Genomic DNA, 22021 nt, shown 5'->3' with positions numbered 1-22021 from the left:
TCTCTGATAAAAATCCGTTACATTATAAACTATATAATATTTAATACTACACTGTAGTATGTAAACATTATGATATGCATTGTTACTTTTTATTTACTATAACTTTGAGTATGAACTTAATTACTGTGGTAGATAGATTTAATAACTATTTAATATTTGTTTCCACTTTTGGGCTTGTGAAGAAGGAAATAGATTAGATTTTGTTTAAATAGTTGATTTGACTTTATGTAGCTATCAGTTACACATACATAAAGGCAAACAATATAATCATTATTACAAAATAAAAAGATTTAAAAAAGTAGTACAATAACAAAAAAAATTAAGTCTGATAGCAAGGATATCCCAAACCAAACAGGTAAAAAACTTCCATTGAGATATATGTTAAGTATGTAATTTATTAAAAACATGCCAAACATTTATTTTGTATACACTTAAAGATGTTGTCTCACAAAAATATGAAAAATGAAGATTAATTAGAAATTAGACTTTGAATATGTTATTTTGTAGCTTTAATAAAGTTAATCACTTCCATGTAGAAAAACAAATTATTTTCACCTATAAAATGACAAAATAAATGCCAAATGGTTAAATTCAACCAAAAATCCATTGGCTGGCAGCCAATTTGACCATTTCTTGCTATAAATTACATTTTTTTCAGGTAAATACATTTTTTTTGTTCCAATTGGTCAAAGTGGATAACTAATATGTTACATTAAAGTGGAATATAAAAAAAAAAAGATTCAGAATTATTTTTTCAGGGGGACAATACATCTTGTAAACAAAAACAAGGCCACCTCCTACTGTACTCAAATTAATTGTGATTAACAAAAACGACATAGCCCCCTCTAATAATAACGTGCTTAGACATCTGCTTAGACTTCCTCTCCAGCCGCTGATGACACGCAACAAAAAACTACGAAGACGACGTGTATGATATGCGTGCGTTTGCTGCGGTTTCTGTTTTATTTTGTGGTAATACTGTACTAAAAAACTTAACTTAAATACTTATATAAGTTTATGAGTTTAAAGTTGATGTAATTCGAAAGCTTACGCTACGAATACCACATTATACTGTATATATAAATAGGGCCGCAAACAAAGGCCTGGCTAGGCCTCTATACTACTAGCTAGCTAACTAGGAGAGGGCCTAGCCCAGGCCAAAGTGCCTAGCTAGGCAGGCTAACTACTCTTGTCTCGGCTAGGCCTCCCACCCAAGGCTAGGAGGAGTGAGGGCCAAAAGAAGAACGCTAGCTTAAGCCCTAGGTAGTAGCTAAAAAGCCAGGCGAAAAAGGCCTAGCTTGTCGTAGTCTTCAATCTTGAATTGATGGCGCATTAATAATATAAAGTCTAGGCCTAGGCCCCCTAGGCCTAGCTAAATAAAACTAATTTTTCTGTAGTCGGGGACTACAGACCGGGTCTATCTACCAAGTATAGTAACCAAAGTAGGATGTTATGTTTCAATTCAAATTGTTTAATTATTATTATTTAGGCCTGGGTCCTAACTGCACCTAACACCAGCAAGATTGTAACATATTGTAAATTATTTTGTATCATTACTTTATGCAGGTAAAAAAAAACACCTCTCTGTATAAGGCCAAGGCCTAATTTTTGTTCGGAACTAGCCTTTAAAGATTAAAGTCACAATGCCACGCTGGAATTCTCCTAAACGGCGCAGGAATTCAAGTTCAGGATCCCCACAAGGTGATAGGTATGGTACAAAAAAAAGGTAACTAATAAACAATAGAAATAATGTAATTAATCTCCAACAACAATTGAATTCCAGAATCAAAATTCCATCGAAATTTACAAATTGTAATAAAATATACATTTCTGAGAAGATATGGAATTGATTGCAGAATCATATTGAATACTTTACACTTATGATGTTCTTTTATTTCATTCAGAATAAGTTGATGGATTAAGTGTAGACTTAACCGCAGTGCTTAAAGAAATACTGTACTGTGGTTGTCATGGCAGCAAGTGAAGATAATGTTTTTGAGAATAAATTTTTGAAAGAAAAAAAGCCTATTGTGTGATTACTACACCAAAGGTTGAAGAGATGTCTCTTCTGACATCCATACCATGGTCAATGATGTGGTATGGTAGAATCTGGAAACACACCATAGAGCAGACATTGAAAATATATTTCACTGTCAGCCATGGTTTAAGTGCTGATGTTGCTCAATAAAGATGGGCATATATACCACTTTGCACTAAATATCAGGTCAAAGCAGAGCGAGAAAGAAAGCTCCATTTGGAATTGAAGTAACAACAAACTACATGTGGTTAGACCTACTAGAGTCTAGTCAGCAAGGAGGTGTTAGACCTAGCTAGCTAATCTCTAGATGTGTCGGGCAAATAAAATATAAAACAGCAATGGATGGTGTTGTAATGATCAACAGATATCCTATGCTGACCATGATGCTTCAGTTTTCTCAGTCACCATGCTGTGTTTTTGGTGTCTAGATTGATTTATTGAATCAGACTAGTCGTCATTCCACAACATATTAGCAGAGAGCAGTATGTTATTGTTAAGGAATGTACCACCAGTAAAGTATTCTTGCTACCAAGAACAGCAAAAGATTGAGGTGATATTTTAGATCGGAAACAATTAGAGGTGAGGCTGGAATATGTAAGAAGCTGGACATCACCTTCAAAGGGAAGTGTTGTTTATCAATCAAGAACAGAATATGATAAATTACAGAGGCCACTGCAAAAGAACAAGAAGAAGAAATTTTATATTTTGTGTAAGATGTATTGTACTGTACATGGAAGGTAAAAGCAAACAAATCAAAGAGGAAATATAACGTAACAATATGAGTATAGCATGGAGGTTGAGGACACAGGAAGAAGCCTAAAAAATTTTCGATCTTCTGAAATGAAAAAAACTTAAATGCAGACAAATTTAAACCATATAGACCCCAGAAATACTCAGCAGCGACAATATTGACAAATGAAAAAATATTTTTAGATTTTTTAACAGTGATATTTTCATATGGAAACATTTGAAAATAGGAAGAAAGGGTGCTATTCAAACCTTAACTTTCTACATTAAAGGACATACTATTTGAGTAAAAATGGCACATTGAGAAAATAAACGGATAATACTTAGAATAAGTGCAGATCAGAAGAAAAACGAAAAGGACAATTTGTATTAAGCTTGTCAGATAGAACATACAAAAGAAGATCATTGTATTGTATAAGACATGTTTGAAGAAACGAAGAGCAACAGTGTAGAAAATTTTGATGTTAGGAGCCTTCGATGAATAATAAATTTTTGACACCTGAGGAGAGAGGAGATACTGTCATCATAATTCATAACACAAAAAGGTGAGATGAAGAGTAGTTCTATGCATCCTATAAGTATCATCACTTTGTGGTAAACATGAAAGGATGTAAGAGCTATGGAGGAAATCGAATGCAACCAGAGAGTTTGGAATTGAAACTAAACTTGACAGTATACATTATGAAAGATTAAAACAAGTCACTTAAAACTAGCAGTGAACTTCAATTGGACTCGGGACAATGTCAGTAGATGGTGCAATGGGTGATAAACAAGGTTTGATTGGTTATGTATCTTTATGGAAAAGAGTAGGTTATGCAAAACTCAATCGTTTACTCTTTACAGTGAAGAGTACTGTATTTATGCAAGACTCGATCTGTACTCTTCATGATTTAAAATTCAATGTTTTACCCAAACAAAAAAGAGTAGTCATGCAAAACTCAATCTTTTTGCAAGACTCAATCGTTTACTATAATGTATAAGAGTAATTAATGTAAGACTCCATCGTTTATACTCTAATGGATAAGAGTACTTCATGCAAGACTCCATCGTTTACTCTAATGGATAAGAGTAATTCATGCAAGACTCCATTGTTTACTCTAATAAAAAAGAGTAATTCATTGCAGACTCCATCGTTTACTCTAATTGATAAGAGTACTTCATGCAAGACTCCATTGTTTACTCTAATTGATAAGAGTACTTCATGCAAGACTCCATTGTTTACTCTAATGGAAAGACTAATTCATGCAAGACTCCATCGTTTACTCTAATAAAAAAGAGTAATTCATTGCAGACTCCATCGTTTACTCTAATTGATAAGAGTACTTTCATGCAAGACTCCATCGTTTACTCTAATTGATAAGAGTCCTTTCATGCAAGACTCCATTGTTTACTCTAATGGATAAGAGTCCTTTCATGCAAGACTCCATCGTTTACTCTAATAGAAAGAGTAATTCATGCAATACTCCATCGTTTACTCCAATGGATAAGAGTAGACATGCAAGACTCAATCATTTACTCTAATGGATAAGAGTACTTTCATGCAAGACTCCATCATTTACTCTAATGGAAAACAGTATTTCATGCAAGACTCCATCGTTTACTCTAATGGAAAAGAGTAATTTATGCAAGACTCATCATTTACTCTAATTGATAAGAGTACTTTCATGCAAGACTCCATCATTTACTCTAATGGAAAACAGTATTTCATGCAAGACTCCATCGTTTACTCTAATGGAAAAGAGTAATTCATGCAAGACTCATCATTTACTCTAATGGAAAAGAGTAATTCATGCAAGCCTCCATCGTTTACTCTAATTGATAAGAGTACTTTCATGCAAGACTCTATTGTTTACTCTAATGGAAAAGGGTAATTCATGCAAGACTCATCATTTACTCTAATGGAAAAGATATTTCATGCAAGACTTCATTATTTACTAAACTGAAAAAATTATTTCATGCAAGATGCATTACAGAATAGGGTACTAAATGCAGAACTAAATGTTTATTTTAACAGTAACATACTGCATAAGGAAATGGTAAAGATACATATGCTATGCTTTTAACACAAAAGGCACTTAATCCATTAGAGTTTGTGGAGGGTATTAAAGTTTGCATTTAGTACCTGTATATGTGTGATATACAGTACCACAGTACTGTAGAAGATGCTAGTTTGCTGGATGGTAGTATAAAGCAGTAAAAACTGTAGACTTTCAACAGCGCTGAGATGTTGCAACATTCTAGTAAGGTTTTGTTAACATTTTGTTCAATTGCTTGAAGTGCTTTAGTTAATTAATTTGTGTATAGTACTTTTATGTATGTTACATTTATTTTGTTTTTCAGGTTTGCGTCCAGGTCAAGATCAAGATCTATGGATAGGAAGAGATCATCACAATATAATAAAAGTTCATCTCCAAGATATAGACCTCAGAATAGATCAAAATATGACCAGCCACAACGAAAAGTGTCACCAGTACCAAAGAAAACACAGCGCAACCGATCATATTCACCAGAGGAAAATCAGAGAAAACTTAAAAGAGATGGTTATAGGCGTGAATCTTACTCCCCTGAAAATAAAAGAAACAGATCTGTTACTCCAAAGAAACGCAGCAGGAATGAAGAGTCTGATGCAAAAGCTCAGAGGAAACCACGTTCCTCACCTGATCAGTATGACAACAGAAGTCGAGGAAAAGATGCAAATAGAAGAGGTTCAGATGAATATAAGCAGTCAAAAAGAAGAAAAGAAGGAAAAAGATATAAAGAAAGAAATGAAAGCAGATCTTCATCTCCATCACCACAACCACCACAAAGAACAGGCAGCAGGAAGAAACACCATGACATAGATCCTTCTGAAATACGAATCAACATTAATACTGCAAAGCCATCTCCACCACGTAACATATTTAACGTGGAGGCACTGGTGATTCCTCGTAGGAAGGATGAAGGTACCAAGCCAATATTTGATCGTCCAGAATTACGGCAGAGATCGTATTATGATACTCAAGATAATATGGATGAAGAACGTAGAGTGGTTTCGGTGAAAAACACTAAAGACACAACTGGTTACATGCCGAATATACCACAGCAGAAACAACACCATATGGAACAAGTCAGTAACGTTGGTCATTATCAGAGTAACAATACAATGTTTCAATATAGCTCATTGTCAAATCAGGAAATTGGTATAACTGGAGCCAAGTACAACCAAAATCCTTACCAAGCGCCACCGCCGCAGCCACAACAGCACCAAACATATAACCAGATTGATCATCAACCACACAATGTGGTCCAGGGAAACCTTCAGCCTCAAAGAAATGATGACCAGATGTATGGCTTGCCGACAGGAGATCTGAGACATTGTATTAAGTCACGGAGATCTCCTAATAAAGACCACTCTCGTAAAGAGAGTAGCAAAGAAAGAAGTTACCAGAGATCACGATCAAAATCTCAGCAAGGTTCTAGAAAGATGAGTGCTCCGTCAGAAGATCATTCTGTGAACGATAGATTGAGGAAGTTAGCAGACCAATCCGAAAATAAACTACCAAATTTTCGTAAGGAGTTGAATGAGATCGAAAAATGGAAATTTGATCCAACCAGTATACCAAGAAGTAATCAGTATTTTGAGGTGAGTTAGTTTGATGAATTTTTTTAGCCGGGTGTTAAGCATAAGGTATGATGTCAAAATTATTATTGGAAGTTGACTGAAAAACAATTAACCAATTGTTACATGTAACTTACAATATTGCTTTTTCCCCAAAGCATGATGACCGAGAAAGAACGGATAAAGCTCTTTCTTCAAAGCCCAAACCAGAATTTTCTAAATTCAGGAAACGCGGCAGCTCTACTTTCCGTGGTTTTAGTAGAGGTTCAAGCTTTGCTGGTCGTGGGTTTGCGGGTAGAAAGGGATTTTCTGGTCGTGGAAGCAGTCGAGGAACGGCTTTCTTTAATCGTGGTCCTAAACGAAGTTCACCAAGCTGGAAACATGATATGTATGATGGCAAGAAAGGTAGCAAGACATCAAAGGTTATTGACAAACGAACAAAGACTAGTAGAAAGGTTAGTGTTTCCGCAAGTACTGTACTTAAATATCCCGGTCTTTCCATAGATATCTAGTTGGTTATAGTATAGTATAAGGTTTGTATAATTCCTTCATTGTTCCTCAGGATGGATGGGTTTTTTTGTCTTGTCTTGAGATTTTAATTGATTGAATTCACCCAAAATGCAATTGAGAATCATTTCAGTTATTGTGTTGTCTAATTGTTTGATTTTGTTTACTCAATAGGAGCATGATAAAAGATCAAATGTGTCCAGGAAGTAAGGAAACCTGTCCGGCAATGTTATTATAGCAGAAAGAGTTGTTTTGTTTGAAAAAACATATTTACTATAGAAATTTGTGTTAAATTTTTGTTTTTTAAAATTTTTGAAATGTACATATTTTATGAAATTGTATTGTAAAATCATGCCAGCTAACTTTTAAGTATACCTGTATGTAATAATGTGTTGTAATTAAAAAATGAAGTTTTAATTTTTGATATTGTGATAATTTTAGTTCACACTAAGTACTACTGTATATCCATCAACTTTACAATAAAGCAAAGTTATTTGCATATCAGATGATGTCACTTGGAATGAAATGCAACTTGGCATAAGCTAAACATTGCATATGTTGCAACTTTCATGTACATATGTATTCTCAAAGCCATACAAACACATTTGGCTAAAAAAAAAGTAAAGGTAAAATCTCAAGAATTTCCCTAAAACAGTTTGATTGGCAATAGTAGTTGAGAATATTCCAGTCATAGATATCAGATACAGTATGCATGTTTTTTAGTATAGTGTGTTTGCTTCACCTTAAGCACGTAGCCAGGAGGGGTCTCTTCCCCCAACAGTGGAATGCAACTATAGAGCAAGCAACATGAACCAAGTTTGTTTTAGGCCTAGCCTAACACATTAATGTGCCTGTTGGGTATGATTAGCGAAAGTTCCATGAGCTACTGTAGGCTCATTTACTAGTGCAGCTGGTCAATAGTTAAAAGGGTCCTATTACAGGGATACATTCAGATGTGATTGTTTACATACTATGAAAATGGTTATGCCCACAGAAGCAAAGTTTTATATTTTATTTGTTTAATAGTAAAATTGAATTTTTCTTCTCATTTTACACAACTGTAAATAAATGTGTACTTTACAAAATGCATGTAAACGTTCATTGTATACCTTCAAACAATACTGCAGACAAACACACAAAACATAAATCATTGAATTATTAGCTGCATTATATTATAAATCATACAGTATACAATATTGAAAATAATTTTATTCATATTTATTATATTACTGTATTTTATTACATTGTGACCTTGTGAAAGGGCAACTGGTGCCTTTTTGCACCAATTAAAATTCAGCATGTTCAGTATAGCTACTATTGGTCATACTGCCATCATCTATTACGCAATTTGTCTTGGGTAGACATTACGTTCGCTAATCGTTTCGGTAGCCCGATGATCTGTCATTAAGCCTTCGATTGATGTATTTTTGTATCATGTTTGCGAGAGGAATGACAGACCATGGGATACACATATAATCGTGTAAGCGATCAAAACGCGAGTAGTTGTGCATCAACTACATATAAGAAATAAATACAGTAGATGACCTTGTGATGTCAAACCTGCACTGACCTTTAAAAGAACAGTGCATGAACTTTTTTTAGTTTTACCATCATCTAATATATGTTCATATTCTGTACATTTTTACAATTTTAAAACATTATATATATATACCAATAGCTATAACTACTTCGACATTTATGGGCACAAAGTCCAGCCAAATTTCTGATTTTCGGTCAGAGTTCTGTTTTCAGCCCAAGTTCTGCTTTTCTGCCAAAGTTCCATACTGTAATTTTCTTTACCACAATATATGCTGGTGGTATGATATTTACTGTACAAAATGTATTAGACAGTCCACTATTCACTGATGAGTCCTCTGTGTAATGCCTCTTTTTGTAACTCTGCCAACTCCCTAAAAAAAAAGGAAAGGATAACCAATTAAAATTCATTCTCACTTTCAATTCAAATACTATTTCTGTCATATCTGCAAATAAGCATTTTAAATATAATATGCTTCACATGTTGGTTTGTGTGGTGATGTAAAGGTCTGTTTACACTATCAAACAAATTTTACAAACAAATGTGTGATGTGCTCAAATATCATGGTAGTAGGGAGGTTTCGCAACCTTACGACGTCACACATTTGTGAAACTTTTGAGCTGATCCCCATTTCATATTCATAAAGCGTATTCGTGTTGCACATTTTGCATTTGAATCAGGAATGATTCATGATTATAATAATATAATTATAGATTTATTGAAAGTAATTTACTAAATTAATTTACTAAAATGCCAGGTCAATTTTGATAAATAGCAGTTTTTAAAGTCCTCACTCGCTTTTATGTTACGCTAGGCCTAGGCCACCAAGCAACACGTACCTGCGCTTTGCTCAAATTTACCAGAGTCATATTTTGGACGGCACCCTCAATATTTCGTTTCCATGCGAAACAGATTTTTACTGGTTTAAGAAAACGAATACGTGTGCATGACGTATCCGTTTTTCGTTATCATATTTGTAAGATTGCGAAACCTCTTTAATGATATGACATCACCATGTCCATATATGGGCACATCATATTGTTTTACCATATTCTTTTGCACTCGTCCAAAATTCACTTACCTTCTTAACCATTGTACCTGTGACTTTAGAGTCTTGTCTTGTTCTCTTATTTTTCCTATCTCCATGTAGGCATCATCAAATGGTCTTGAATCCAGTTCCCATCTTTGAAACAAACTTGACCATAAAGTCTGAATGAAAAAAAAAAGCTTTGCTCAGTAAGCCAGTCTAACACAAAATCAGAATGCTGATTTAAAATATATATATGGACCCCAGAGAATGCATCCACAGCGAGAAACTTATTACAGAATGGATGAACTATAATTTATCATACTTAGGCCAACCACTGAATAATTTTCAGGGGAGGAATGGCAGTTTTCAGACAATTTTTTGTCTGGGGAAGGCGGTGACCCTTAACAAGTATATACTTTTTTTTGTGCCTTATTTGAGGCTGGTACAGTAGTAAAGTAAAAAAACCCTGATACTAGGTCAGGATTGAACCCATGAATTGGGATTGGAAGGCAAGCATGTTAATCACCACTACTATTGATAATTCCTACATTAAATCTTACCAAACTCTGAGCAGCTACACTTGGCCATAATACCGCATTATTTGGCTGGTACAGTGGATTTAGGAATGTCTCCAGTATGTTTGGCTTATTTACATATGACCTGGAAGAAAACATAGAAAAGGTCATATTGAGAGAAGTTGTGATGCTTGGTTGAATCCTGTTTGATCTAACAACAGGACACTGAGCTTGTCCTTTGATCTTATGTCTGGCTGCGACAAATACCAACAGTACTGTACTACTGTATGTACATCTTTGTGCCACGCTGTGTCTGTTAAGGGGCGTGGAACTGATGTGTCGCAGCCACAGAGAAAATACAAATGGACAGGATATAATTCTAAGGCTTTGATGTTAAAAAATAAAATAATACAGTCCAGTAATTAACCAAATTAATTTATTTGTACCATAGCATGAATATAAAAAATCACTATTTGTTTTACTGGGACAGAATTTTTACTAGGAAATTTAAAAGACAATTTGAGTGGTCAAAACTACCTAGATAGAAAACACAAACAAAGAGAGAGTGAGTGAAATTGGTAAGCGTACAATACTGTTTTGGAGAAAGGACATGACCTTTCAATCATTCTTACCATAATGACATCGTTTTTGTTGGAAGCTTTACTTTCATTCGTTCTGCATCGTTATTGCACAAGAACGTCCCTGAAACAAGAAAATGATTTAATATAACTGAAGTTCACATCCTTGTCTATCACTAACAACCAAAAAGAAACATCACATCAGCATCATCTTCTATATAAGCTTTATGGAGTTCTTTAGACTCGATACATTTTATATCTGTGTATATAATACATTAGTACTTACCATACTGAGATGCATATGCATGTTCAAACAAAAATATCAAAAATCTATCACTAAATTCAAAAGAGCACGGAAATTGTTCATGAATCTGCAAATAAAGAAATTAGGTTTACTAGACTTGATATTATCCTGGATCCAGCAATGATGTCTGCACATATCACTGTATGTATGTCACAATAATTTGGTTGGTGTGGGTGTTTCAAAGCTCTTTAAATTGAGGTAGGCATTAGAAAAGAATTGCCCAAATAAATAACTTACCTGATGAACACAGTCAAGAAACAGGAGGAAGACAGGTCCAACAAACTTAAACTTTGCTGGGTTAAATGCAGATTTGTAACAGCGACTTGTGAAGGGATGGCCTGCTTGAATCCACTCCCTTTCTATCAAAGCCTGGAATCTATAAATAATAATAGTAATAAATCAACATTTTTTCTTCTTCAAGATTTTGAAACAGAAATTTTTGTAAGTGTATAATGGGATTTGTTATATTGGCATCATCAGAATATATACTCATAGGCTAATGACGAGTTACTGGTATATATAGTATTGAGAAGTGTGTTATTCAGGCTCAAAACATGTTCTCGCTCTTTCTCTGAGAGCAAATCAACAAGTCTATATTAGTTCCTTGCCACTGTCTGGCTCTGTCTCCTTTTAGAAAGAATTAGGCTATCCAGGGCAGTCCCCATGCTGCTTGTAAACAAGTTACAGTATGAGAGTTGTTGTGACACAAGCACTGGTCACCCATCCTACATCTGTAGCTGTTGGGACTTTATTTTCAAGAGGGGCTTATAATTCAACTTTATAATTATGCTTCTACTCCAGATATAGGTGATTTAAGGAAACGAGAAAACAGGCATAGGCATACTAACCCTCGCATAGTTCGGCAATCTGGGTCAAGAATCACTTGAGCTAGTGATGTTATTTGTAAGGTAGCATCTAGGCCTTCTGAGCCGTGCACTAGCACACAAGCACCTACAACATAGCAAACAAGTTATTATTGTGGGATTAAACATTGTAATGAGAAATGAAAGCAGGACTGTGTTGTTAGCCAAGGAATTGTTTTCTTCTTATTTCGTATTCAACTAGCATATTTCCAATAAAATATCAAATAACATACAGTACAATATATAAATAATATAATGATGAATCTTGGGCAGGGACAGCTTAGGCGAAGTCAACTTATATCAAATGCAATTCTATCTACCTTCTTTGTCCACACATTGTGGGGTTAGATAAGATGCTGCTATTTGTTTTTGACCACAATAAGTATGAAATGTAATTCTATCTACCTTCTTTGTCCACACATTGTGGGGTTAGATAAGATGCTGCTATTTGTTTTTGACCACAATCATAAGTATGAAATGTAATTCTATCTACCTCTTTGTCCACACATTGTGGGGTTAGATAAGATGCTGCTATTTGTTTTTGACCACAACCATAAGTACGAAATGTAATTCTATCTACCTTCTTTGTCCACACATTGTGGGGTTAGATAAGATGCTGCTATTTGTTTTTGACCACAATCATAAGTATGAAATGTAATTCTATCTACCTCTTTGTCCACACATTGTGGGGTTAGATAAGATGCTGCTATTTGTTTTTGACCACAATCATAAGTACGAAATGTAATTCTATCTACCTTCTTTGTCCACACATTGTGGGGTTAGATAAGATGCTGCTATTTGTTTTTGACCACAATCATAAGTACGAAATGTAATTCTATCTACCTCTTTGTCTACACATTGTGGGGTTAGATAAGATGCTGCTATTTGTTTTTGACCACAATCATAAGTATGAAATGTAATTCTATCTACCTTCTTTGTCCACACATTGTGGGGTTAGATAAGATGCTGCTATTTGTTTTTGACCACAATCATAAGTACGAAATGTAATTCTATCTACCTCTTTGTCCACACATTGTGGGGTTAGATAAGATGCTGCTATTTGTTTTTGACCACAATCATAAGTATGAAATGTAATTCTATCTACCTCTTTGTCTACACATTGTGGGGTTAGATAAGATGCTGCTATTTGTTTTTGACCACAATCATAAGTATGAAATGTAATTCTATCTACCTTCTTTGTCCACACATTGTGGGGTTAGATAAGATGCTGCTATTTGTTTTTGACCACAATCATAAGTACGAAATGTAATTCTATCTACCTCTTTGTCTACACATTGTGGGGTTAGATAAGATGCTGCTATTTGTTTTTGACCACAATCATAAGTATGAAATGTAATTCTATCTACCTTCTTTGTCCACACATTGTGGGGTTAGATAAGATGCTGCTATTTGTTTTTGACCACAATCATAAGTATGAAATGTAATTCTATCTACCTTCTTTGTCCACACATTGTGGGGTTAGATAAGATGCTGCTATTTGTTTTTGACCACAATCATAAGTATGAAATGTAATTCTATCTACCTTCTTTGTCCACACATTGTGGGGTTAGATAAGATGCTGCTATTTGTTTTTGACCACAATCATAAGTATGAAATGTAATTCTATCTACCTCTTTGTCCACACATTGTGGGGTTAGATAAGATGCTGCTATTTGTTTTTGACCACAACCATAAGTACGAAATGTAATTCTATCTACCTTCTTTGTCCACACATTGTGGGGTTAGATAAGATGCTGCTATTTGTTTTTGACCACAATCATAAGTATGAAATGTAATTCTATCTACCTCTTTGTCCACACATTGTGGGGTTAGATAAGATGCTGCTATTTGTTTTTGACCACAATCATAAGTACGAAATGTAATTCTATCTACCTTCTTTGTCCACACATTGTGGGGTTAGATAAGATGCTGCTATTTGTTTTTGACCACAATCATAAGTACGAAATGTAATTCTATCTACCTTCTTTGTCCACACACTGGGCAGTTAGACAAGACGTTGTCAGTAACTCCTTCACATGATCTAGCCAACTACATGATTCTAACCTCGTCAGCCACTTATCCATTGAACAACCCCTATCCCGACATGCTAAAAAAGATAAAGATTATTATGATTTCAAGTTAAAGAATCCATTGTCAAATATTCTCGAATAAGGAGGTTGCACAATGCATATTATAATATATCTTAAACAAATAGTACTGTAGATTGAAAAAATCAAAATCAAACAAATTAAAAACTGCCTCACTATAAATTTGTTAACACCACATGTTTCATGCATAGCCCATCATCAGGTGATGATGATATAATACATTTATGTCAAGGCAGTTTTAACTTGTTTGATTTTTTCTATCTACCCTGCCTATGCAGCTGCTATTTGATTTATAATATAGCTCTGTGTGCATTTAAAGAACTTAGTACATCCCCCGGAAGAATACTGTAGATTACTTCGGTGTACAAGTCCATCTGTGGCGAATGAGAGCCATTTAGTGGCAGCTATACGACACAAAAGGACATTGGGAGATGTCAGCTGTTGTATGTCATCCACACTTGTACACACATTTAAATTTTTGCAATAAGATTACTTCATAATATATTAAATCAAACCTATATTGTACAACACTATATTTCCATCCACACAGAGTAAAGTTTGTGCTAGTCATTGTAAAATGGGGAATGATTAATGTATCCTTTTTAATATAAAATAATGTATTTACCTTCCAGTAGCTTGACAAAGCTTTCTTGTAGATTTGAATACTTTTCCAGGGGTTTATTGATTCTTCTCCACTGGGAATAATTTGATTCCGACTCAAATCCTCCACCTAATACAAAAAAACAAAAGATTCAACAAATAAATGGTTGCAACAATGCGTACAACACACATTTGTGGATGAGAGAACATAGTACTATAGGACACAAATTACATTAAATGATTACCAAATTTTTAAAAGTGTATATGTAAACAGGGGCAGATCCAGTGCTAACAAATATATAGTCTGTCAAAAGTATTTCATTATTTTCATTTTACGGATGTCAAAAGAGAGGAAGGCGTACCCTTTGTCGCTCATCTGGTTCCGCTAAATGCCAATACAACTTCACTGTTATGAGTTACTAAAACAATTTGTTTAAATGGATTCAGTAATTGCTAAATTGGTTTTTGAATTTTATTCATTTGTTTACCAAAACTTGGGTCAGCTCAAACTAATTTTGGGAGATGTCACTCATACCTTTTGTTCTAGATGCTAATGATGCATTTTGTGACCGTGTATCGATGATGTAACCACGGTGACTAGTGTCGAGGCACGCATTTAGCAGTTTCTCGTCATCTTTACACCTTTTATCACTCTGGCCTGTTAATGGCTGACTAGATCTCAACAAACTTGTCTATAAAAATTAAAAATTTAGAAATATTTTAAACAAATTAAAATAGAAAGTTACACTAGGTTGGGACACTTGTAAATTATACATGACCCGACTATCAAATGCCTTGTCATAAAAGTAGAGGTTTTGTAATACTGTACTTTAAAATAAATTTAACAAATGCTACCATGTTTCAGTACAAACAGAGATGAAGTCCTAGGATGAAGTCAATGAATTTAAAGCTTTGTCTGCACCATCAAACTTTATCTGACAAAAAATTTGATGTGCCCATATATGGACATGATGATGTCATATCACTCTACCATATTTGAGCATATCACTACTATATTTGGGCACATCACACTTTTTTTGTCAAACTAGTTTGATAGTGTAGACAGTGTCCAAGGGAAGATGTTGAAATGAATACACAATTAAATTCCATATTTCATTAGGATGCAATTTATTACGACATTGAAAATTAAGCCTTTACCTTATTACTCTTGTGATAATAACTTAACACAGGAAAGCGCCCTCCATGTCTAAAACTAGCAGACTGCTTCAACATATCGTCCGTGATTGTCTTGGGTACAACTACTGCATGGGGGTATGTTTTACATACCTAAAAATATATATATATATATGTGTTACAAGCAAGCCTAAACCCTATATACTTAATGTATTAAAGAAAAACAATTATGATTTTTTTCCACATTTTCAGTTAAATAAAGTGAATTATCTGAAATTAAAGTAAAATTTATTATATGTACTATTTTGTAGTTTCCGTAGAATGAGAAACCAACAAAAATAATTATCAGAATATATTTTGCTTTAAATTACGATTTTTAGGTCAATATTGTTTTTTTTTACAATCCAGTTTTTGGTGAAAGTGAAGATTACTACTATTATTTATATCAGCTGCTGATTTTTTCAAAAGCTTTTTGAACTTTCGTACTATTTTTATATTACTTAATAACTATTAGGTGCAAAAATTAGGTAAACAAACTGATTATTAATTCATATTTACGCAGAGTCTAACTTTGGTAATAGTGCATATTTAAGTACAATAATATTTTTTATACCTGATATGATTGGTTAACAGTGCTAAGCCGCCACACATCTTTGTCCATCTTGTTAAATTCAATCTCTGGTAAGTATGCTTCCCAACCATTTTCAGTTTTCTCTGTACTCATTGGACGATAGAAGAATGGATACATCATACTTATAGTTTCTACAAATAAAAAAAAAAACTGCAGTAATTTACATAAACTTAGTTGTTACTGCAGCTGTATTAAAAGACAAATTTCTTATGCTCTTCACATGATTCTGAAAAAAGAGCTCTCGATATTTCTCAACATATCAATCAATCTGGACCGTGACATTTGACACAGACTATTGTATAGTGAAAAAGGTGTACTCTGAAAAGAAGTTGGCTGTAGCGTTAAAACATATACTGTATTGGGCCTCAATCGTTTCTGGAAAGTGTCCCTTTTATACAATAGGCTGTTTCTTGAATAGGGTGTCTCACTGTAGCAACGTCACAGAAGAAAAATCAAACTTACCAATATTGGAGAGTGATTCTATAGAACTGACCACATTGAGACAGTCGTCAACATTTGGAATGTCCAATTGAATGACCTTAAAGTTCTTGCACTTGATGGTCAGCTGACCCATTGACCCTATTAACTTCTTTTCTATGGCATCAATATTGCTATGAAGAAGCTGCAGATAAATACAAATATTTAATTTATTTGCAATAATTAAAAAAGTGATGGGTCAATTAGTGGAATTCTACTGACCAAGTTAATACTGTGTGAATAATACCGCTTTCACACCAAAATCAAAACTCCGGAGACACTCCGGAGTTGACGTCCCGCTGTTTTGGTGTGAAAGGTAAAATCAAGCAACTCCGGAGTTTAAAACTGCGGGGTTTAACAGCTGAACATTCTCCAGAGATCGAACTGCGGGGTCGCCCCTGTGTTTTGGTGTGAAAGGTACCAACATCAAAACTCCGGAGTTTTAGGTCAAAAGGTCTTCCTCACACGATTGCTTTAGTATAAGTAGTATCAATAAAACATTCTGAGACTTTTAAAAGTAATTATTAAATTAAAAATATTGTTAATTAAAATGATTCTAATGATCGTCGCTATGTAAACAAACAAAATAGAGAGCGACATTTACAATTTCATTTTATAAACCCCGGTGTTGTTAGATTGGTGTGAAAGGGGTATATCCGGAATTTCTCGACGTTTAGAATGGTCATAAACCCTGAGTTTTGGTGTGAAAGGGGTATAATAATAACACAAGAAAGTTTACCCAGAGTTCCTCTGTGTTTGTTTTTCTTGATGACAGAATAAGATGGTGACCAGTGAGGCATAGCGTTCCCTCGACCCGTGGCTGATATCGCTTGTGTAGTACGACGTTGTCGACTTTTGGCGTTTTGATAAACTCAACAAACTCCATGGCATGGAATTCTTTGGCTGAAAAGAAAACAAAAACTAGGTTAACAATTTAGTAAATCAATGGCTACTAGACAATAATAATATAATATGTATTAAAATGTATTAAATAGTCAATAAAACAATTAAATATATGGTGTAGACATAGCCTAGAATTTGATGGCTTTGTATGAATTCGTCGAAGCCTAACCGCAGATCTAAGTCTGTGACGATAGCCTATCTTGGCAAGTCAAACTCTCAGCGTCCTGTTGTTAGATTGCCTTGGTTTTACCAAACTCTGAATCATGTGAAAACAATATAAAAATGCAACATGTTCACTGGAGAATGAAATTAAGTAAATTTAAAAACCAAAACAAAGTAACATGACTAACAAGTGCACATACTACATACACCACAAATTCTTTACAATCATCAGGTCAGATGTAGAAATTGCAAGTCCCTTTAAAAATTGACAAAACATGAACAATAATAGACTGAAATACTCTACCATCCAATGAAGTATACCAATTAGAAGTGGCCATGTTTATTCTTACTGGATGGCGAAAACACAGCATATAGATGGTTTATTTATATCACACCAGGAGAAAAAAAAAAGTAACTTCAGCAAGAAGTAGACAAAAAAAACAGCTGCAAAAAGGTGGAAAATAACGATATTTCCAATTTCTGCGCCGTTTCTAGAGAGTGAAAACTGTACGGTAGAAAACGCTGAAACAGAGGCAGGAAGAACGACTCATGGCAGTCCGACTAAAGACATCCTATTACACATACTCGGTTCACTGAACTTACGGTAGCTACGTACGTAAATTGTTTTAATTTCGTTTATGAAGCAGATCAAAATCACTAATGAAGTTGTTTTACAAAATTTGTGGGGTATACTCAATCTAATTATGCGATAACAATGTAGTTATCGGTAGCTGTAATGTTAAATTAGCCAATTTTCCAATTCTATGTGTTTCTATTATTCTATGCAGGTCTATATGATAAAATGTTTTTTATAGATTCTTATCCTAGGTGTTTTTTATTTAGTCCCAGTACAATGTTTTGAAGATATTATGTACAAGTTGTTACTGCAGTATATGCATTAGAATAATTTTGATATGATCATCTGTAATATTAATAATTCAAATACTTAATTCCTTACTCACAGTTGTTTTATGTTAATTATGAATAACATAATTTATAAATTCAGATCTACTGTATGATCAATATCATATGAAATACTATGTATTGTTAAAAATATTAATGTTAATGTTTAGTATAATGAGCATTATATTATGAATTATTAATGATTAATTTCAACAAGAAGCTACTTCTACTGTTGTATATAAACCTCTGACTCATATTCGGTACATAAAATGAACTGAAGCTGATTATTGATAAAATAAACAAAGACACATCGTGGAATTTTGAAAACGAAAAGATTTTAAAATAAGTTGATGATACCAATTATATAGATTTTTCGGAAAATCTATAGACATGGTAATGTTGGTACAGTAGCTAAATTTGTAAAAAAATCAGAAAAATACGATACTCGTATAAAACAAATATCATTGTAAAAAAACAGAGCAAAACTTGCATACAAACACATTAAGCAAATTAGTAAATAAAGTAATATTTTGCAAGCGTTTTTCCAGGTAACATATCGAGCCAACAAATGTTTTCAGTTTTGCAAATAAAACCACGAATGATATATTTTATTAAATTATTATTGAATGTATTATAAGTACATTTTGTGCATGATTTTTCTTTACTGCCTGTAGATGACATTAAATACTGTATCTATTAAGACCTCGAACCTGATGTTTTGTTCAAGGTATATCACTAGTATTAATAATTTTTTTGCATTATTAAATCTATATTAATATTTGAATCAGAAATATGTTTGCTGAATCTAAGTCTTAAATATTAGATGTAACAGCAGTTCAGTAAATTAGATCGCTGATGCGTTCAGAAAAGGATTTAGATAATTTAATCTGGAAAGCTAAATCAAGTACAGGTAAGAAAAAAAAAATGTCTTAAATGATCAAATCAGAATTTATACATACAACAAAACATATTCCTCTAGCCTGCTAAATTCCGCCACGTTTATCAGCACAGTGACAACATCCAGTGTAAATTTAGTTTGTATTCCAGCGCAAGGCCGTGAATGCAACATATGTTTTAAATACAATCTTGATGATGCTATAGATACCTGAAAGCTAGCCCACACAATACCTACAGAGAACTGCACAGCTTACACAATACCTATCTAACGGTGCTCGACATGTAATTAATAATGTAGAGAACGGTGTTGACATTTTTGCATCTCTGTTAACCAATCGCAGTTCATCAGCATTCATGAAGAGGTGAGAAACATATGTAATGACATTTATAAAGATGTTTCATTTATCGTGTCATATTGATAAACAACATTGAGATAAATAAAAATAATTTGTGATTTAAAATATTAATTATGTAATAAAAAATATGTGGAAATTACTATTTATTACACAGCAAGACTTTAATCTTAGTTATAAATATTTTTCCAAAGACTTTCTCAAACTGCACAGGCTGCGGAATTAAAATTCAATTAAAGTACACACATTTTATTCTGTTTTTCACAATGAAAGAAGATATATAATATTTGATAAAGATAATTTATTATGATTGGAAATATTGATTGATGTTCTAATGCAACATGTGACCATAATTTTCCAACAAAATATTAAATTGAATTTGCAGTTTTGTTTGCATTTAAATTAATCAAATATTCAGTTTCGTGTTTAAAAAGATTTTAATTAATCCAGTAAAAATTATACTTTGCAACAAAAACAAATGAAAAATAGGCAAAATTAGAATTTCAGGATGTAATTTGGTACATGTGTCACTAGAAGAAACTTTTAAAACCCAGTTAATTAAATCTAGTAGCATAGAATCCATGCAATTCCTACTGTAAGTATTTCTTTACCACTTTCACCCTACCATTACCCTACCATACCAAACTCTTTTTTGTAGCTACCTTCCATTTCCTTTTATTTAATGATTCTAACTAACCTCTAATAGATTATGACCAGTAGAACTATACTCAAAAGACGAATAAATGACCAGTCTGAAGACGAATAAATGACTAGTTTGAAGACGAGTAAATGACCAGTCTGAGGACGAATAAATGATCAGTCTAAAATAATAACCCTTCAGCAAAGAATCCTTTTAATTATGAACCTCCAAAAGATGACCATCTACATGACTCTAAAAAAAACACGCTGCAGTACATTAAGTTTCCATGTAAATGACCAGTCTGAAGACGAATAAATGACCAGTGTGAGGACGAATAAATGATCAGTCTAAAATAATAACCCTTTAATTATGACCCTCCAAAAGATGACCATCTACATGACTCTAAAAAAAGACCGCTGCAGTAGATGAAGTTTCCATGTATCAATAGATTATATAAAAGATTTATTTATTTGTTGTAATTGTATGCAATAAAATAAAATCCTGCATTCCTAGAAATTAAATTTGTTTATAAAATATATTTTGTCTGATAATCTCGGACCCCAGTAATGAACGCTAAAGTATCGAGTTGAAGAGCCATGAATGGGCAATTTTTGTGGAAAAAAGAATCCCCCTGCCTATTACAATTTTTTACTAAACATCTTTATTATAAATATTATTGAGTAAAAAAGAGTTTGAATATCTTAATTAGAGACTTGATTACTTACTTGTTTATTTGGGTAAGTACGTTCTTTAGCTAGTCAGTGACATTCCGTTGTGCGTGATAAAAATAAAACATGACCGATTTCATTGTATAAAGCCAGACACATGATTTTGAAAAATTAAAGGCGCATACAATTTACAATATAAAAAACAAACACAATTCTACATTTTTTGCAGTTTGACTTGAGTTACGACTTACGTTTGTGAAAAAAAAGTTACTAAACTTTACTGTATTAATTTCTGTTTAAAATCTAATTCTTTATTTAAAAAAAAACTGTTTTCTATCTTCTTAAATCTTCCAGACCTTGGCACGCCCTATGTTTAGGCCTAGAAAAAAGGATGGCTATTTGTAGGCCTATCAAGTATCATACATATCACTGCCCGGACTCACTGCGCCTGCAGACAGCATTGCGGCCAACGTCGTTTGCCTAGCCTACATTTACGCTTACTTCAATCTGAGCTTATATTAGGCCATTTAATCTATAATAAATTGCATAATTAATAGTTAGACTTTATAATTTATCAAAATGAAAAATAAAACAATGTACCATGAAATTAAATGATAAAATATACACTTCTTTTCTTCTATTATTCTTACACGGCAGACATCTTTCGCGAAAAAAAGAAAAACAACCACGTAATAGTGTTGCCAGAATACAGTTCGTTTATGACCCAATTTTGTTACTCTATTTCTATTATGTGAAAGTTTGTAAGTTGGGGAGGTCAATATAAATGAAAAGTGTGATAATATACTTTGTCATGAAAGAATAAAAGTA

General features: G+C 33.4%; 2 protein-coding genes across 5 annotated transcripts; one reads left to right on the top strand and one right to left on the bottom strand.

Moving 5' to 3' along the window:
* The first annotated feature begins 899 nt into the window (after nt 1–899).
* On the top strand, nt 900–7868 carry LOC140057598 (uncharacterized). Of its 2 annotated transcripts, XM_072103316.1 has the most exons (5): nt 900–972; nt 1567–1726; nt 5126–6407; nt 6542–6838; nt 7065–7868. In XM_072103316.1, the coding sequence occupies exons 2-5, from the start codon at nt 1644–1646 to the stop codon at nt 7098–7100; spliced, it is 1698 nt and encodes a 565-aa protein (XP_071959417.1). In that variant the 5' UTR covers nt 900–972; nt 1567–1643; the 3' UTR covers nt 7101–7868. The 2 variants fall into 2 exon arrangements, with proteins under 2 accessions (XP_071959417.1, XP_071959424.1); XM_072103323.1 differs by lacking the exons at nt 900–972; nt 1567–1726 and adding an exon at nt 4467–5025 and having other exon boundaries at nt 7065–7867.
* Nucleotides 7869–7935: 67 nt separating this feature from the next.
* On the bottom strand, nt 7936–21870 carry LOC140057613 (myotubularin-related protein 9-like). Of its 3 annotated transcripts, none has more exons than XM_072103339.1 (15): nt 21794–21870; nt 17407–17570; nt 16653–16812; nt 16173–16321; nt 15584–15712; nt 14961–15117; nt 14451–14555; nt 13699–13824; nt 11703–11805; nt 11092–11230; nt 10837–10921; nt 10605–10674; nt 10018–10117; nt 9509–9636; nt 7936–8800 (listed from the first exon to the last, which is right to left on the bottom strand). In XM_072103339.1, the coding sequence occupies exons 2-15, from the start codon at nt 17551–17553 to the stop codon at nt 8746–8748; spliced, it is 1653 nt and encodes a 550-aa protein (XP_071959440.1). In that variant the 5' UTR covers nt 17554–17570; nt 21794–21870; the 3' UTR covers nt 7936–8745. The 3 variants fall into 3 exon arrangements, with proteins under 3 accessions (XP_071959440.1, XP_071959447.1, XP_071959434.1); XM_072103346.1 differs by lacking the exon at nt 21794–21870 and adding an exon at nt 21251–21264; XM_072103333.1 differs by lacking the exon at nt 21794–21870 and adding an exon at nt 19595–19712.
* Nucleotides 21871–22021: the final 151 nt, after the last annotated feature.

This window comes from Antedon mediterranea, chromosome 1 (genome assembly GCF_964355755.1).
Source record: "Antedon mediterranea chromosome 1, ecAntMedi1.1, whole genome shotgun sequence".
Lineage (NCBI taxonomy): Eukaryota > Metazoa > Echinodermata > Crinoidea > Comatulida > Antedonidae > Antedon > Antedon mediterranea.
This window is presented reverse-complemented; position numbering and strand designations above follow the sequence as displayed.

Coding starts and splice junctions, on each gene's coding strand:
- LOC140057613 (XM_072103333.1), bottom strand. Junction 16,813..17,406: donor CAAACACAGAGGAACTCTGG/GTAAACTTTCTT, acceptor ATTTATCTGCAG/CTTCTTCATAGCAATATTGA. Junction 13,825..14,450: donor CTTTGTCAAGCTACTGGAAG/GTAAATACATTA, acceptor TATCTTTTTTAG/CATGTCGGGATAGGGGTTGT.
- LOC140057598 (XM_072103316.1), top strand. CDS start 1,644: ATGCCACGCTGGAATTCTCCTAAACGGCGCAGGAATTCAAGTTCAGGA. Junction 1,727..5,125: donor AGGTATGGTACAAAAAAAAG/GTAACTAATAAA, acceptor TTTGTTTTTCAG/GTTTGCGTCCAGGTCAAGAT. Junction 6,839..7,064: donor GAACAAAGACTAGTAGAAAG/GTTAGTGTTTCC, acceptor TTTACTCAATAG/GAGCATGATAAAAGATCAAA.